At 38.2% G+C, this 17564-nt stretch overlaps 1 protein-coding gene across 1 annotated transcript; it reads right to left on the bottom strand.

Annotated features, from left to right (window-relative positions):
* Positions 1-2255: 2255 nt before the first annotated feature.
* On the bottom strand, positions 2256-16792 carry CTNNBIP1 (catenin beta interacting protein 1). Its single transcript, XM_009492451.2, has 4 exons — positions 16757-16792; positions 13735-13856; positions 13154-13244; positions 2256-2353 (listed from the first exon to the last, which is right to left on the bottom strand). The coding sequence occupies exons 2-4, from the start codon at positions 13828-13830 to the stop codon at positions 2295-2297; spliced, it is 246 nt and encodes an 81-aa protein (XP_009490726.1). The 5' UTR covers positions 13831-13856; positions 16757-16792; the 3' UTR covers positions 2256-2294.
* Positions 16793-17564: the final 772 nt, after the last annotated feature.

Below are 17564 nucleotides of genomic sequence, written 5' to 3'. Positions count from 1 at the left end.
CAAGTATTTTCCATTTGGCGGTTTAACAGTATAATAAATCAATAAGAAACAAGAGTAGCTATTAAAAACTGTATTTCCCCCCCAACAGTTACATTTTTAGTGAAAAGATTAAACCACATAAACACTTCACTTTTCTCCTTGAAAAGATTTAACAGGTCAGAAATGCCATAGATACACATGGAGGATGCATGTTAGCTTGACAACGACAGGCCACCACAATCCAGCCCATTCATTCCAGCCAGCAGCCAGAAACACACGTATCCCCTTAAATTAACCCTTTAAGGGCTGCCCCCCTTTGCACCAAAGTTAAAATTAAATGCCTCTTCGGCAACCAGCTCAAAATTTAAAGAATCTTTTGGGCTCATTCCTGGTTTATTTTAATAAAGAAATTTCTTATCTGGCCCCAAAAAACAGGGGTAAAAGATTTACTTTCACATTAAACTTTACAAAGCTGCAACTGAATCAAAGAGATCTTTTTCATAAATACAGGTACAGTCGTTCTCATTACACAGTATTTATTTGCTCAAGATAATTTCCCTCCTTGTGCTCACAAGTCCGTTCTTCCTTTTGCATACATCCCGTGGTTTCTCTCAAGCCTCTTCCCCATTTTGAGACCATAACAGCATCCTGTCATCATAATTTCTTGCCATGAAAACGGTCACGTTGTCACAGTCAGACTCTGGAATTGCTACTTCAAGTAATTAACAACCATACAAAAGGAACCAGGAACAAGTGAATGGAGTTCTGCTTTAATAGATTTTGAAATATCTTAAAGTCAGTGCAACCCACAGGAAAACCTAGAAGTATTGTAAAAATGACCTGCACATATGAGAGACAACGAAGTGCTAGGTTTTAGACAGCAGTGCTAGAAATTTTATGTGCAGATTCCTGAACAGTCAGTGCACTTCGGGAATTTCACTGCAGGTTTTTCAGGTTGTAAATGCGCGTGCGTGTGTTAAGTCCCTGCAACTACTAATAGAGTAAACCTGAGAGTGTCACCTGTACACTCAGTATTAGACAGCTTAATGCAGCGCTACTGCCTCTTGGAACAGTGCCTAAAGAAAATGGTATTATCTTAGGATCCAGATAATTTCCATATCACTGAACGGTTGCAAGGAGCCAAACCACATACAATTTTTCAAGTGACTAGAAACTTAGTTTATTAAAGCCCAGTGCAAGTTGGATTTAGTTAATGATCATTAATTTTTCCTTACGTGAGAGCTCGTCTTGTGCAGCAATTAAAGGGTTAAAGTGGAACTATATGTAGTATTTTAAACAAGGTCACATATTCTCTATACAAATTTGGCAAATTCATGTCACAGCCACAGATCTCATTCTTGCAATTCCTGCAAAATATCTACAGCTCCTCTGTCAGAAGCAAAGAGAGAAGCCACCTGAACAGCCAGGTCTACCAGGAGTTCGTAGTACAGCCCACACAGTAGCACAGAACGGCTGCTGATCTCCATATGCCAGCTTAAACAGGTAGACTTATTGAACTAAATATGCTTTTGACACATGCTCCCAAAAGAGCTTGAGGCCACAGAGCAGATGAGTATGGAAAAACTGATTGCATCAGAAACACTGCAGCCAACAGGAAATCAAAAACATGATTTCAAAGCCAATAAAAACCAAAACAAACCCAAAAAAGCAAGCAATTATATGTGTGTAGATGTAATAAATATTGCAAAGCACGTTTGTCTTTTTCCCCCAAGTCAGTAAGTATAAAGAAATAACCAATGCACCAAAACATCAGCTTTCTGCATGAAAATGTCAAAGTCAGCGAAATACCTGCAAGCCAACCGAAGAGAAAGCATTTGCATTGTCAACCAACCACAAGTTGCTTCCAGTTCTATGCAGCCAAATCAAACCCTCTTCAAATTCACAAGTTTGACCTAAGTAAGCACCACAGCATGAAAAGCGTCTTTAGAAGTAGGATGTCAAGAGACTTTCTTTAAAATATAAAATAAAATGCAAGAGAAAAGGTTTTCATTGGTCAAGTTTGAAAAATTGTCTTCCTTTAGCCAATCACAGCCTGTCCCTTTGAGCCAATCAAAAATACACCTTTAGGTTTGTCCTTAATTAACACAGCCCAGCTGAGTAGCAAAAACTTACAGGAATATGGCTGTGAGATGCATTCTGAGGGTTGGGCAAAGGAAAACAAAATTACAAAGGAGAAGGAATACCAAGGAACAATTAGGGTGGGCAAAGGAACTTATTAATGCTCAGCCATCCTCCTCCATCTTCAGGAATCTCACTATCCTCTCCAGTTCTGTGTTGTTCAGGTATCCTTGTAGTTACTGTCTTCTGTCTTCTGTCTCTGATCTGGAAAATGCCATCACAACATCCTCAGCACCTGTAATAACAACGGATACAGGAAAATGTGTGCCATAATTACTTCCTTTAAAGAACAGTGGATAGATGCAGTACCCAAACTGTCATCCTACGCATACATAAAATCAATTGGAAAGGAAAAAGAGGATAGAAAGAGAGAAAGCCATGTTTTCTTATTTTTCTGGGACTGGAACCAGAAGTGGCCTAAACATTTCAACAGTAGATTTAAAACGTTCCTTTGCAAGCCTAAGGAAATTGGGGGTTTTGGTGTTTTTTTTGTTTGTTTTTGTTTTTTTTTTTTTTAAAGAAAACCAAGGATTCCTTGCTTTCACACATTTCTAAGAAGCAAGACTTAAAAAAAAAAAAAAAAAGAATTCATAGGATTGTCACCAAAGACACGTAGAGATAATATTCCCCCCCCCCCCCCCCCATGAACTCTGGCACTGCATAAGAGACTTACTGAACTTCTCTGAAGTATGAGAAACTCAACAGTTCAATAAAACTTGTACTGCCCTATTCTATGCATCACACTGTACTTTTTAGGTGACATTTAGATATTCTTCACTTTATCTTTACATCTAGATATTCATTACTCCCTGCTTTTAAGAATAAAAATTGTTTTAATAGGCCATATGATAGGTTTTTGCCTCCCCCTCCCACTGAAAATCACTTAAACACCCTTTATAAACTAACATGTCTTTAAAACGTTCCATTCTCTAATGGAAGTACAGTATTTTCTTTCAAACTGAAGGCTTCCATTTGCCCAGGGAACAGATACAGCTTTGCTAAGTAATGCTTTTATCCCTAGCCTGAAGAAATCTTTTCCAGAAGAATTCAGTGTGTGGACTTTCTCAGTTACTGGATTTTTTTTTTTCCCAATTGAGGCTATCAACAGTGTATAGTTACCATCAAAACTCATGTCCCCTAAGCACAGAAAGATAGAAAGATGTTATTACCTTCCTATAACCATATCCATGTCTTTGCAAACTTGTGTGGTCTTTCAAGCGGGCATTTATAGTAGAAAGACCTAAATGGCTTGAGAACGATGTCTGATAAAGGCTTCTAAAGAACATGCCATGCTAAGCTCTCATTCTTCAAAAAGACACCTTGAGATCTTCAGGAAAAAGAATTCACTCTCTGGACTTCCTAACTATAGAGCGTGGCCTAACAGACACTTAAAGAGAAATGTCTTCAGGACAATATGGAAATAAAAATACATCATACAGAAGTGTCAAAGCAGTGGTTTAAATCAACATCTCTAGTCAAGACAAGAACTGGAAAACAACCCTGAAGGGCTGAGTGCAGTATTTTTAATTTCTGGTAAAAATTTGATCCCCAAGAAAGTCAGATAAAAGTAAGTGCTTTCTTTCATCTGTAGATCCTCTAACAGCATTTATCTGATTAGAAAATATGATGAATCCTCCAGTCACTGTCTATACAATTTCTAAAAATTGTTTCCTCCATTCAAATGATCCTAAGTGTTTAAGTGCAACAGATGACTTACAATGACCACTTTGGCCTTTGTTAATTCATTCAGTCTGCTTGGGATAATTTTGCTTAATAAGTTTTTCTTCAAAGCTTCTTATTAAAGGATTAAGCAAAGTAGGAAATGCCAAAAGCAACACCAACTGCCTGTCCCATTCAGGTAATTGATCAGCTCTACAGAATTCTCGTACTGGGGTTTGGAAAGTTCAGATTCAACTTGGACGGAGCATCAGCATGTAAAATTCTCTAGTCTTTTACTTGAAGCACATCAAGCAGCAGATTTCGGCTTTGTGCCCGAAGCAACTTCTGCCTATACATCTGCATACAAGGTTAGAGAAAGAGGACTAATAAAAATTGCTCGTCTGTTATAGTTATATGAATTCCATTTCTCAGTTATCTAATTTGTTCTTTAGTTGCAATATAGAAGGAAAAGTGGCCAAAAAAAACCAGGGGAGAAGAGAAGGTTGTAAATTCCCCTTGCTAATATCCTTAAAAATTAAATCAATGCTTATGAAATGCAACTACATTTATTTTTATACACTTCACAATTTATTTATTACACGTACTCAAAGGAGGAAACATTAAGGACCAAGCAGTAGTTTGTTTTTCATATGCAGGCCTCCTATCTTACAGAACTACATCAAAAACTGCTCTGATGCACCCTGTTGCCAACACTCAGAAGCCCTGCAGTCATCTCCCTTTTCATCTCCTCCACAAACTGTTTTTATCTTGATCAAAATGTAAAAGATATATAGCACTATCCAGCTCTGAATTAACAAGTTGCCATGTCGATTTTTTTTTTAAATGCATGAGAACTACTAGCCTCTACAAGAAGGATTTCATTTGCAAGGATTCTGAAAAACACTTCTACACTAAAAAAAGGAGAGAGTAGTGACCCTTAGAAGCATTAAGAAAGCAAGTGCACATAAAGCACCACCTATGCCACTGTATTTTACGTGCATCCCCCTTTAAAGTCAAGGAGGCTTTGCTATGCAAGTCCAGAGCAGCTGGAGTAGCCTAGCAACTGCAAAATCACAGATGACATCACATTAGCACAAGAGATGAGCTGGATTACTTAACAGATGTTGATTGTTTTCTTGGGGGTCTCCCCTTTCCACAGTCTAAATATGAAAAAAATTCTTACAAGCATCCTTCCAAGTTTTACGCAGAAAAGCAAATTTAGTTCCTGATAATCACGCAACCCCGTAAACACACGGGTCAATATTTCTGCCTGTCCTGAACAGTTCCAGCGTTCGGCACTGTTCTGTGCACAGCCTACTGTGCCGAGCACACAGCTGTTTAAAACACGATGAGCAGAAATAGCTTTCGGCACAAAGAATGCTGGGAATTCCGCAGTTCTTTTTGGCTTTCACAATCAGAACAGCTATCGCTGAAGAGCAGGTTCACACTCAGCTAGCTCTGCTCTAGTTTTCTAGGCCCACCTGGCACAGCTTCAATACCAATGTCACTGTCAATATGAGCTGCTGGTAGCTTGCCGTTTGCCTGGACTTTGAATAAGAGAAGAGAAGGGAGTACAAGAAATACAGCTTGTCAATACAACAGGAAAACGGAAAAGCCAAATTTTAAAACAGTGTTCTATTTGCAGGAAAAAGCAAGAGTACAATAAAGAATACGGTGTAAAAGTGTGGAAAATGGTTGAATACCTGTAGTATTACTGAATTATTATTACGTGCATCCTAAAGGAGGAAGTAAACAGTGGATGGAGAATGGGTCTAGAATTCAAGGTTTCAGCCTTTCACAGCCAAAGCTAACTGCACAGTCAGTGTGCAGCACCCTTGTTTTACCACCAATGTAATTACAGTAACTACAGTTTTAAAGTTACCTGAATCCGTGAACAAAGCGCATACGGGTTTTTTTATCATAACACCATCAAAACGCATGCTCCCTCTGTAATGTTCTTTAGCACTTATAATACATAGTTTCCCATATGGTACTTTTTCAATTAAGATGGGCAATCAGTAAAAGAACCAAGGTGGGTAAACAATTTGTTAAGGGAAGATTACGAATTGTGTTTGAAAGGATAATCATTGGGCTGAAAAGGAGATTATGACTACACTTTCTCAGCGGTTGGCCTTTGCACCAATTTTACTTAATACTTTCAATAAATGATCCTGGAACAGAAAAGTAGTCATATACTAATGAAGTCTGATGGCAATGCTAAATTAAAAAGTTCTGCCAAAACACCAGGGAGCAGGGAAACGATATACAGGAATGAACAGGACAGCAGTGAAGACCAGAGGTGGCAAAAGGGATTTAGCTATTCATTTTAGAAAGGAAGAAAAAAAGAGGTAAGGATTAGAAGTGATATATTTCTATGTCTCATGGTACAGTTTTAAACAAGATTAGTAAAGAATAGATTTTATACACAATTCTGAACAATTTTATTTCCTGCTCCCTCCTCAGTTCCTTTTGTTATTTGGTAGAACAACCAGTGTTTTAATTTGCAGGAATTACATGCAACCCAGCATTTGCAAGAACCTCAGGCAATTGCCTTTAAAAAGACAATTTAATCTATCAAATAAAAGATAATAATACCTTCCAGGTAGACCAATAAGCGGGTGGGTAACTCAAAGGCACAACACTCAACAGAACAACATCTTGCAGTAAAGACTCAAGCCTATGCTGCTTTCTTTTATTCCCACATTAAAGATCCAATTTTATCCTTAGTGAGGTGATACATCATTACAAAGAGGAAGACATCCTTTGTCCAAACAACAGCAGCCACACAAAGTTCTTGCAGGCTATCAGATCTGATAAATGTGAACAGGTCCATCAGCTTCACACCAAACCTGACAATGTCAGCCCAGTCACCTTCAACACACGCACCGCGATCCCGGCCCTCTGGGTACTGCACCTCATGGCCTTATTTCATGATCACTGACAAAAGAGACACTTCGTTATTCAGCACTTCTCCATTCTTCACAAGCACCGTGACTCTTGACTGGCATATAAAAGGCAATAGTATTTCCCTGATTTGGAACCAGTTTGTTCAGGAGACTGGCGAAAAAGGGAAGATACCTTCATGTCCGTAAGCAGAGCAGTCAGTTATAACACAACAATGCCACAGCCTCCTGAAGGGCAGTAAGTCCTACTGGTTTTAGCTGAGCGTTTCAACAATCTCAAAACAGAACGGAAAACTCCTCTGCTGAACTCAAGTAAGGGTGAGAGCACAGTATGCAAATGAAAGAGATACTCCCATCAGTGCTTTCAACCTTCCAGAAGCCACTTATGGAGCATGATTATTTCTGATGATGTCCTGTAGCAAAAATACCTGGGTGACGTTTGTCCAGAAAAAGGTCATCCACATCTCCATTTCTCAGCACAAGAGCAGGTTTTGTTCAAGTCCAGTCCTACAACCCAAACTATCCAGAGCTAAATGAAACCAATCTAACAAGTCTGCTCATTAAGCAATTCTACGGCAGCCTGTGCTCATGTACAAATACGAACGTTTCCAAAGAACAGAGCAGGGGTTTCTATGTGGTGAAAGGAAAGCAGGGATTAAAGTACTAGTGAATAGAGCTTCTACCGCAGTCCCACTTGGCTCCCACAACGGATGTTTTCTTTCTAATCAAGTAAAAAAAAAATTTAAAAAGCAGAGCACAGGTTATAAAGTTAAGCTGCACATTGCCAAAAGCCTGCAACTAAGACAATAGGACGGTGAACCACGTTTACTTTTAGCACATCCTTCACGGAGCTCTGCACTTCCAGTAATTAATGTATAGAACAATGAAAAAGGCACACTTATACCTGACTTTCTACATTCTATACATACAACTTCTCTCTCCACAGCTGTCCTTTTTTTGGGCACACATTTCTACACTGCACTGAAATAGAGACTTACATATACCAAACAAAACATTCCCATCTTCTTTCATGAGCAGAGCATTAATTGCCACAAACTTTCAGACATGCAAATACTTCTCCCACTTCTTCTGCCTTACACTTTCCCACCTTCATCCTTCCTAGAAATTAACAATAATTAACTGGTAGGCCTATGTTCTATCTTAAAAAGCAATAGTGACAATCTTACCCCACTAACTTTCCAAAAAATCCTGCTGCAATTATGTTCTAATTGCAGTTGCTTGGATTGCTGAATTTAGTGGTTCTTTTATACCACTGGGACTTCAGTCTTCGCAAGCCAAGATTATCTGAAGGTCAAATGACTTTACCGCACAGCAGTAAAGACCGTAGATAGCCACTGAGCTCAGCACATGCAACTGCTGATCAGTTCACCTAAGCTTCAGAAAATTTCACTGATATGACTGAAGCTAATGCTTTCCACAGCAAGTACTCGGCTACAGTGACATCAAGCCGGTAGGGTACGAGCTGGATTAAAGCCACGCTACCTTAACACAAAGGAAGATGCTAACTGACACATCTAACAGCTGCTATTTCCAAGTGTTCTTTGAATGGTGCATAGATACATACACCTGATTTGTTTGTAGTCATCTGCAAAATTAATTAAACCCCAAAAGCCTTTAGAGATCAGAAGGTTAAGCCTGTCATGAATTTCTGAAGGCTGCCAAATTAAAAAAAAAAAAAAAGATTCTTTACTTCCCTCAAGATCTTTGTATATACACATTTCTTCAATCACCTTCCAGCACCCATCTTCTAAACATTAACTTTTCTCTGAAAATCCCAGTATTAGTATCCTAGTCTGGCATTCTAAAAATACAACATCCATTGCTGAGAGGAGGAGCACATTAAAACAAGCACTGTGTTCAAAAGAATAAACTACACTGAGAAGAGCTCTAAATCCACTTCACCACCACTATCTGATATTTCATGAGCATGGGCCCCTTCCTAACTCCACAAGCAGCCTGGGTTCATTTTTAATGCCCTGCCATCCAGAGAATGCGTCTAACCTAGCTGAGGCATGTGTTTGCATCTCAGCTTTGCCCTCCCCAAGGGACCAGCTTTCTCCAAGAACCAGCACGACACTCCTGTTGCTATAGGAACAACAGAGCTGTAATCACCAAGGTCTTAGTATAATTCACATATCAAGCTTACTAGCTGCACAGCTTCCATGTACAGATTTGCCAGAGCAGCGACTTAAGAAAGCCAAGTGCTAGCCTACCATTTAGAAATGTAAGTAACTGGGAAACAGGAAGTATGTTTTTATGCAGGAGATGCTTCTGTGCATGTAACTTCCAGAGAGGCATTTTGCTTGTATTAAAAATATGTGAGAAAGCCTCAATTTCATCATCTCAAGCTCAAGAAACCTAATGAATCTGAGATGCATTAGTTCTTGCTGCAATGCAGGGAAGGCAACTAATATGTTAGTATCTCAAAGCGGCTCATGATTACATCTACTCTCTAGCATATACACTGGCTGAACAGAGATGCTTTTAGGTTCCTCAGTTATTCTTGGAGCCATAAAAACAAAACAACAACCAACCCACAGATGTCAACTAAAAAGCTCCTTGACTACAGAAAAATGCCCTGTATTTTGCACTTTCATATAGGTGTTAACAACATTACAGCAATGATCAAAAAATAAAATGGTTATTAAAAAAATGTGAGTATGACATTACCGTTTAGTCTCTTAATTAATACTAAATTTAAGTATTAAATACTTCAGCTTAGAGTTTTATAACTGTTGTTCAGGCTTTCCTGGGTTACTGAGATCTCATCCCTTCTGCTAGCAGGTCACCTTTCAATGTATAATAAAGTAATTTTAATGCATCAGATAAGCCTCATAACTGTCATGGATGCAACATGACTGTCTGGATCAGCTGAAGAAAAGAATGGGTGAACAGGCCAAAATATTAATAAAACCAGATAAAATATGAAGCTATGAACAGAATCCAGACATCTGCATTGCCTAAATGTTCGTTGCTCTTGGTGGACTGCAGCCCGTGTTAGGGGAACAGCACCTCTCGAGAAGCGTATCAAAGTCAACACACTGAGGGACTAGGCGCTTCTTGAGATTCTGGAATACGCTGAAAAGAAAGGGCAAATAGAGCTCAAATAAAAAGAAGGAAAAGAAAAAAAGACTATTTTAAGACTAGTACAACATGTTCCGGTCATTCAAGATCTCTTCACAGATCTGTTGCTCTAATATATGTTGCAGCTATGAATGTAAAGAGTTTAGAATGCATACTAGGAAGATTTGCATGGATTTCAATTTGGTATCTGCTACAGCACATTAGAGAGCCCTGGACATATGTCATTATTACCTGATCTACACAAAGATATTCAGTAGTGCAATCAGAATAACTTTGAGCTTCCTGTCAGGAAAACAAGATTCACTTCAACAGTATACAATGTAGATGTTTCAAGAGTGAAGGCGTTCCAAACGTGCATTTCAAATGTAAAAGGAGATCTGTAAATAATCCTAAACCACAGTGATTTTGTACGTCTGAACTGATTAATTCCTTTTGAAAGCGAGATGGGAAATAAAAAGATAAAAGAGTAATCTCTCCTCTTCCTATAAAAATAAGCACAAACAGAAGGGAAGTCTTAGACTTCAGGCTTGCTTAAAAATTACAGAGGTATTCTAAGATGCTTCTTGATCAAAATTATCAATTAACTTCTATTGCTGAACCCTAAGACAGTAAGCAGAGTATCATGGAGGAACTTAAATGTCAGCGATATGGTTATTAATAGTGGCTCACTGAAGGTTTATGACACAAGCACTTGAATTCAGCAGGGACAAGTGTAAACTTCTTTCTTCAATGCACTGCCACATTGCTACAAATACACATTGGACACATAGGTTGCAGTGACTCCCTGTGGTCAAACAAATAGGCTCAGTAACGAAGCTGACAGATCGTTATCAGAAACCGTAGTAGGGAGCACCATACAGGGATAAGCTCAGCCGTGCTACCTCAGATAATTACCGCAAGGCCACCAGCCAGCTGTTCTAAGACAGTATTTCATGGGTGCACAACAAAGGAAAGCACAAAAAATGTAGTAGAGACTGTGATACACTTACAAAATTCTAGACCATCCATCCTCTGTACTCTTCTCAAAAACAAAAACCAAAATGACCTTCCTGTAATTCTGGAGCCAGACTACAGCATTTTTGAGTGATGCACAAAAATTTGCAGGTCTATAACAAAGCTTTTAGAGTGCTAAGGCCAAGTATGCCATTCCCTTTTTTGGAACGAAATGGGAGTACGAAATCAGCTTTCTGTCTTTTGTATGCTTGCTGGAGAAAAATGACTCTAAAGAGAGGTTTGGGACAAGCGAGACTGAGTTTGAGACCTATTAGAAGGAAAGATTGTGAAATCCACTAAAATACTAACTCTTTGTAAGTTACTCCTTAAATAACACACCTTTTAGTTGTTGCGTAAGGCAAGTTGCATAAAGAAAAAAAAAAAATCCTCCAGAAGAGATGCAATGAAAACAGCAGAAAAGTAGGGAAGAAAATTCCTTTAAGCAATCTTGAGGAACACAAAACATTTAAGTACGTCAGTGTGTGGACTTGGGCCGGGGTTTTTCAGCGCCAGATAATGCCATCTAGTGGAGACAGAATCTCTCGTAAGATGGCAAATCGGACACCTACGCAATTTGTATTCTCTATTTCCAGTGCTTTCATAACGACCCGTCCTGTTTCACCAACACCAGGATACAGCAGAAGGTGCAGACAGACAGCAACGACTGCTGCTGCGCGAGCCACCACACCTAAGAGCAAAGAGCAACATTATCATAACTGACTGTTAGAAATCTGGAGAGATTTCTAAGGAAATCAAAGTCCTGAGCAATAAACTATAATTGCTTATGTCTATACAGCATATAGCATATGCTTCATCTTTATAGCATAGCTTCATCTTTCTCCAAAGGAAAAAGTATTTGGCTAGGTTTCCTCATTTTCATTTGTTCTTCATGCTATTCACTACTTAATTTGGAGAGAGAGCATATCTGAATATGAAAAGAACCAACATCCTTTTAACTATTTTCTTTCATTGTTCTTTTTTCCCCTACCAAGAAAAATCTTAATGGTCAGCTTAATAATAATTTGGGAGGATCGAAGGTAGATTGTGGGGTCAAACCTCCCAGGAAAGACAGCAGTGTCTCAGATTAGATCAAAGCGAGCATCAACAGGGAGGACTTCACTTCCCTATGGACACAGTTTTAAGAATATTCAAGGACTTTAAGAAAATGATGACAGAGAAATCAGTTAGCATTTGTTCAAATACGGGACAAAGACAACTTTTTTAATAACGTATGAAGCTCTTACATTTCCTGTATTCCATGATTAGTGAATCTAGAAGCAGACTAAGTAACTGTTGGTCTCTCTTTTGATTACATTTAAAAGTTATGTCAAAATTCAATTTTTGAGTCTCCAAAGCCCTCTGCAAAGTGAGAAAATATAATTTTACAGATAATAAAACCAGACAGTTTAGACAAGAAAGTTAGATCAAGCTATGCAGGAACACAGCTGTACAAAGTATCTGTGTTCCCTGGCTGGACTTCTGTTTTTATTATCTCTTCTTTGCCAAAGTGCAGGTAATTCAGCATATATTTTAATTGTGAGAAATGTAACTACTTTAGGGATAATGCTGAAAAATGCCAACTGCAACTAAGACAGTCTTTCTTAACTGAATATCTACCTCAGTTTTTGACAAGAAACCAGCAAACTTTCACTTTAGACTGGAAGAAAAGTTTAAGAATTCTGAGCCAAAATATGCAAGTATATCTATCTCCATCAATCCCCCAGCTATGTGAGGAATGAACACACAGGCTTAAAACTGAAGAGCAAGTTTGTGCAGGTTGTGTTTCTAATGGTTTTCTAAATGTCTTAGATGTATATTAAATTTCTGCTCAACTCAGTTCTTTCTGGCATACAAGTCTTACAATTTTCCTTCAATACCAAATTCTACAATATGAATGTGACTTGGCACAAGGCCTATGAAGGGGAGAAAAAAAAATTCAGAAAGAAACATTCAGGTTCAGAAGAGATTAGTAGATTCAGAGTAGCACCACACAATTGTTTAGCAAGACTTCTGCAAAGAATTCACAAAAGCAGCATGTACTCCATTCCCTTAATGGGAATCTAAACAAGCCACAGCAGATTTGTAAACTTATTTCATGGCTACTACCCCGTCCGGGAATTAATTACATTGTGCAAATTAAAGAAATGCAATGGGAAACAAACTCGTCCTATTGCTAAACTTTCCCTCTTACTCTTCTGAAGTAGTAACACTGTACTTCCACATTCATGAAAATGTGAAAAACAAAAGATGTTAGATGATTCCATTTTATTTTGTGAGAAGTGTTATCAAGCAACTGGAGTCACAGTAACTAAATTTGCTATTTTCTGAGACTGTTCTCACAGATTAAACACAAGGCAGACAAATCCAGTACTCACCCTGATCAATTGAGTGTTGAGGAAGCTGGCTAAGTTGGCTATTCACTACACCTGCATATGTGCGCAAGAACTCCTCTTCACTAGCAGTCAGCTGGAAATGTACAGAGTCAGTCAGCAAAAAGGAAAATGACAAAAGACTGAAGATGTTATTTCCCACTTCCCAATAAGAAATGTCACAGTTGCCTCTATTCTACTTTTCAACAGTTTAATCAACTGTTACTTGTGCAAACTATACCATCAGCAAGGACACAGCAGCAAACTGGTACATCATGCATTCATGGAGAGATTCAAAGTCGCCTGAAAACAGGTGCTTTATTTTGCTGGTTTTCCAATAATGAAAAACTTTATTGTATATAGAGAAATGATCAGATGCTTAGATTTAGTTTCAGGCATCACAAGGTTCATAACATTTAAGCAAAAATCAATTGTGTTTAACTGCAGATAATGGTTAAATCAATGATGGCTAAAACAATTCAGTCATAAAACCAGACCACCGGCTGCCCATCTCATTAAGCACTACCCCAGTTACTACAAAACTATCTGGAAAGCCACAAAATATGGGCTATGACAGTGCATCTTACATTTGATCCCATCTTCCTCAGCATGAGTAGGACTCTCACTTTCTGCTGAATATACATCTCCTCCGGACTCTTTCCGGGGACGCCCTCACGGTTCATTCCCCTCCTGCCAGCTCCTGCGTTTCCTGAAGATAAAAGATCAGAAAAAGACAAATTAAAATAGGAAATGGGCTATAGTAGGAATAATAGGAAAAGTTTAATTTCCAAACTACCTATTTTTCACCAGTGGGCAGACCACTTAATAGCCTGGGAGAGTAAGGAATCACATGCTTTATCAGAGAAATCCTTAAAAATTTGAACTGCTGAACTGGGCCTTACATATGCAACTCAAACATTCAAAGAGGCTGATATTCACATCCCTGCTAGCTTGTTATCTCTTGTTACACTACTGCATGAGTAGAAAAAGAGAATTCTAACAACTAGATGAAAGAATCACCCTTACAGAAGAGTCTGTGGTTTTGTTTTTTTCCCATAAGTAAGTACAACCAGTGTGAAAACAGGATGCAGAATGCACAGCCATCAAGCCTGCAAGGGCTGAACAAAAGCTGGATGAAATCTCAACTCTTAAGTCTTTCTCCTCTCTCTTTTTCCTTTTTTTTCCTTTTCATATGATATAAAAAAGGTCACTGCACTTTTGTAAAAGGTAGTAAAACTTATTAAATGGTTTTGGAGAGAAAAAAAATGAGCTAGGAGGTGCAGGAAAGGAGTAGAGTTTATCATCCTTTCTCATATCATTTAAAAGCTGAAGTTTTGCTTTTCTGTTTTAATAAAAAATACTGTTATGGAATAAACAGACTATGCTATCTAAATTCTATAGTGCAGAGCATGATTATACTTTGTTGTCTGAGTATCTGGTAATTATTTAAGTTCCGCAATAGGGTGTTTACCAAGACAAAAAAAAAATTCAGGCATACTCTTCAGCTGCTATTAAAAATTATCTTGGAGCATGTTTATTAAGTCCACAATAGTAAAAACCTTAACTTCAAATTTAGAAAGTAATGGTGCTTCAAATAATACACGAGTACAGCACGATAACAAACTAACCTAACCTCCTAGAAGTCCTGTGTGTTGGAGAAACGTAACCCACGCTAAGGAGTCTGTGGATGGAGGTGTAAGCCAGCCACTCTTCCACCACGCGCAGCTCGGAGAAGTGGCTCTGGAACAGTTCTCCAATTAGTTTTCATTCACAGAATGGGTCTGGTCCTATACGAAGCTGTAAGCCTGCTTTCCTAAACCTTAGTAACCAAAGAAATACACTACACATGAGGTATGCTTCGTGAAGACTGTATCACAGAAGGTTCAAACGCACGGTTTTCCATGTAATGTTTTCCTGTAGTCATTACCAACCTCTCCCCTCACTTCATTTTCATTACTACTTTTAAAGGGAAAGTAATCTGGGTGTGGAAACAGTTTAAAATTACACATAGGCCCTCCTGAGTGAGTCAGAAGTAATGCAAACTTAAGTAGCAGCTGCTGGGATAGCTTTACCACCCACATTACTTAGCATGAAGATAACAGTGGTAAAAAGTGAAGAAAGCTCTATCACCAGTCCTACTTGAGTAAGTTTCCAGTGGGAAGATTTGCGTTATGCTGATTTGCTATAGATGGTTCTGCTTGGAAACTTGCAGCCTGTAAATGTGCAAGGTGATCATATTGTTTTGCTATGATCAGCAAACTGCTTTCTGAAGGGGGAATAAAACAATCCTATATTTTTGTGTAGCGTCAACTCAAGTAAGTAGACTGGATTATGTTACTAAGCATATACTCCACAGTGCAGTTTACTGAGTGCTAACAAGTGACATCAATAGTAAGACAATGAATGAAATAAGACAGTGAGCAAGAGACATTAAGTTATACATATCCAGAGACTGATAAAACAATAAACATTTATCAAGATACTAAGTAAGTCTGAAAGGTTCTGACTGGTTCTTAATATTATACTAATACATCCTTTTTTTTTTTTTTTTTTCTTTTTTTTGGAATATTGTTACCTGAAGAGGGAAGGTGCTGTACTAGTAGCCAAAGACATCAATTTAGAAAAAAAAAAAAAGCACAACAGCAAAAAAATGAAATGTGGTAACATACCTATCGTTTAAAAATGGAACAAATTATATAGGATATCTATCAATAGGTGGCACCATACACAAGCACCAAGAAAATGCCACAGCTGCCCCAGTGCCAGCTAGGAAGACCACATTTCAGCATTCCCCTGCACTTCAGATATTACAAGAGATTTGTAGTCTATACATGTCATTATTCATTGTTTTCCATCATACAAGTCTTCCAGTTGTTTATTAATTTTTCAATCTTTAAAAAGGGCTAATGGAAATTACTATCTAAACCTGGTTCTTCTAAAGTAAACTCCAGCCAAGATGGATTTATCACAAAGCTACCTATTTAACAGGAAGGATAAAAATACTGAAGCCTGCCCATTCAGCGAATGCTTCACAAAGTTAGTAAGCAACACGAGGGAAAAAGCACTCAATATGGCTCAAAAGCTATCAAAATGTATGTATAAAGAGGTTAAATCAAGATTACAGAGCAACAGCGCTTTGCTCTTCATACAGTGCACAATTATTTTGGGTGATAGCCTCAGCCACCACAGCTTTTCCTACCTGATGACATCAAAGTAGAAAGACAAAAGCCTTAAGACACTACTGAGACTCCAGCATGAAAACTTTAATGTATCTCCCTTCCTGTTACATGAAGCTTTTATAACACACGGTTTGGGATGACAATACTACCCAGCATTATGTTCCACCAGTAAATTTCCAAAAGCACTTACAAAGCTACTCTATGCCCAGAAGAGAGCACAATCCATCTTTACAAATGAAGGACCGAAAAATCTTATCGAACTACTTATCAACTTTGCTTTCTCAAGAAAGCTGAATTAATATACTATACATAATGAAATGTTACTTAAGCAGAACTTCCCTGACCCTACAATTCTTTCTGCTACATAGATGAAGTTGCTGTTGCCCCGTCCCCAACCAATAAAACATCAGAGATTTCCCTGCCAACGTACCTGCTTCTAAAAACTACAGAAGATCAGATAACCCACGTGTTCAGTCCCGATTAATGATCGTAGCTGGAAAAAATGTATGAGGAAACTGCCCTGTAAAAACAAATGAGCAAAGCGTTACAGAAATACACAAAGCTGAAAGACCCTTCATTCAATAGGCTTTGAATCACAGTCTGCTTTAGAACACGGTCTAGCCAAAATTCATAAAAGTGTAGGCTTGTCTGAAGCTTGTAGACTCTTTTTATTTTTAAAGAATAAGGTTTTTTAAAGGTCAAGCCATTCTTCATCTGCAGGATTTACACCCTGACCATACCAATGACATTCCCAATCACTTGAGAATGGAATGCATTCAAGCTTTGCATTCTTTAAGAAGCTTTCAGCATAAAACCCAACTCCCTGGAAAAACCAATAAACATTGTGACATGTAATTTCTTCTAGTTTAAAAAAAAAAAAAAAAAAAAAAGGCAAAAAAAAGGCATAGCTTACCAAAGATTTAAGGAAAACTAGGGAGAAATGTAAAGCATGCTGGTTTTGACCAAAATTATTGTTTTCAACTATGCATGTGTTATCTGAATATGGCAATTACAAAGACTGGTGCTTGAAAGCTGGGCTGGAAAACCCTTTGCACAGAATTTTTCAGACCAACCTCACTGTTCAATCACCAACAGGTAACAGTTATAGACTTTTTTTTTTTATTTTAGACTTGTGACATATTTCTGAACATATTTTACAACTGACACTGAGTATCAGGGCATGGTAAGAATTTATAACCCTTCCTATCCACCACATCAGCCTCTAAGACAAGCAGCTC

Source organism: Pelecanus crispus, chromosome 15 (genome assembly GCF_030463565.1).
Source record: "Pelecanus crispus isolate bPelCri1 chromosome 15, bPelCri1.pri, whole genome shotgun sequence".
NCBI classification, from domain to species: Eukaryota; Metazoa; Chordata; class Aves; order Pelecaniformes; family Pelecanidae; genus Pelecanus; species Pelecanus crispus.
This window is presented reverse-complemented; position numbering and strand designations above follow the sequence as displayed.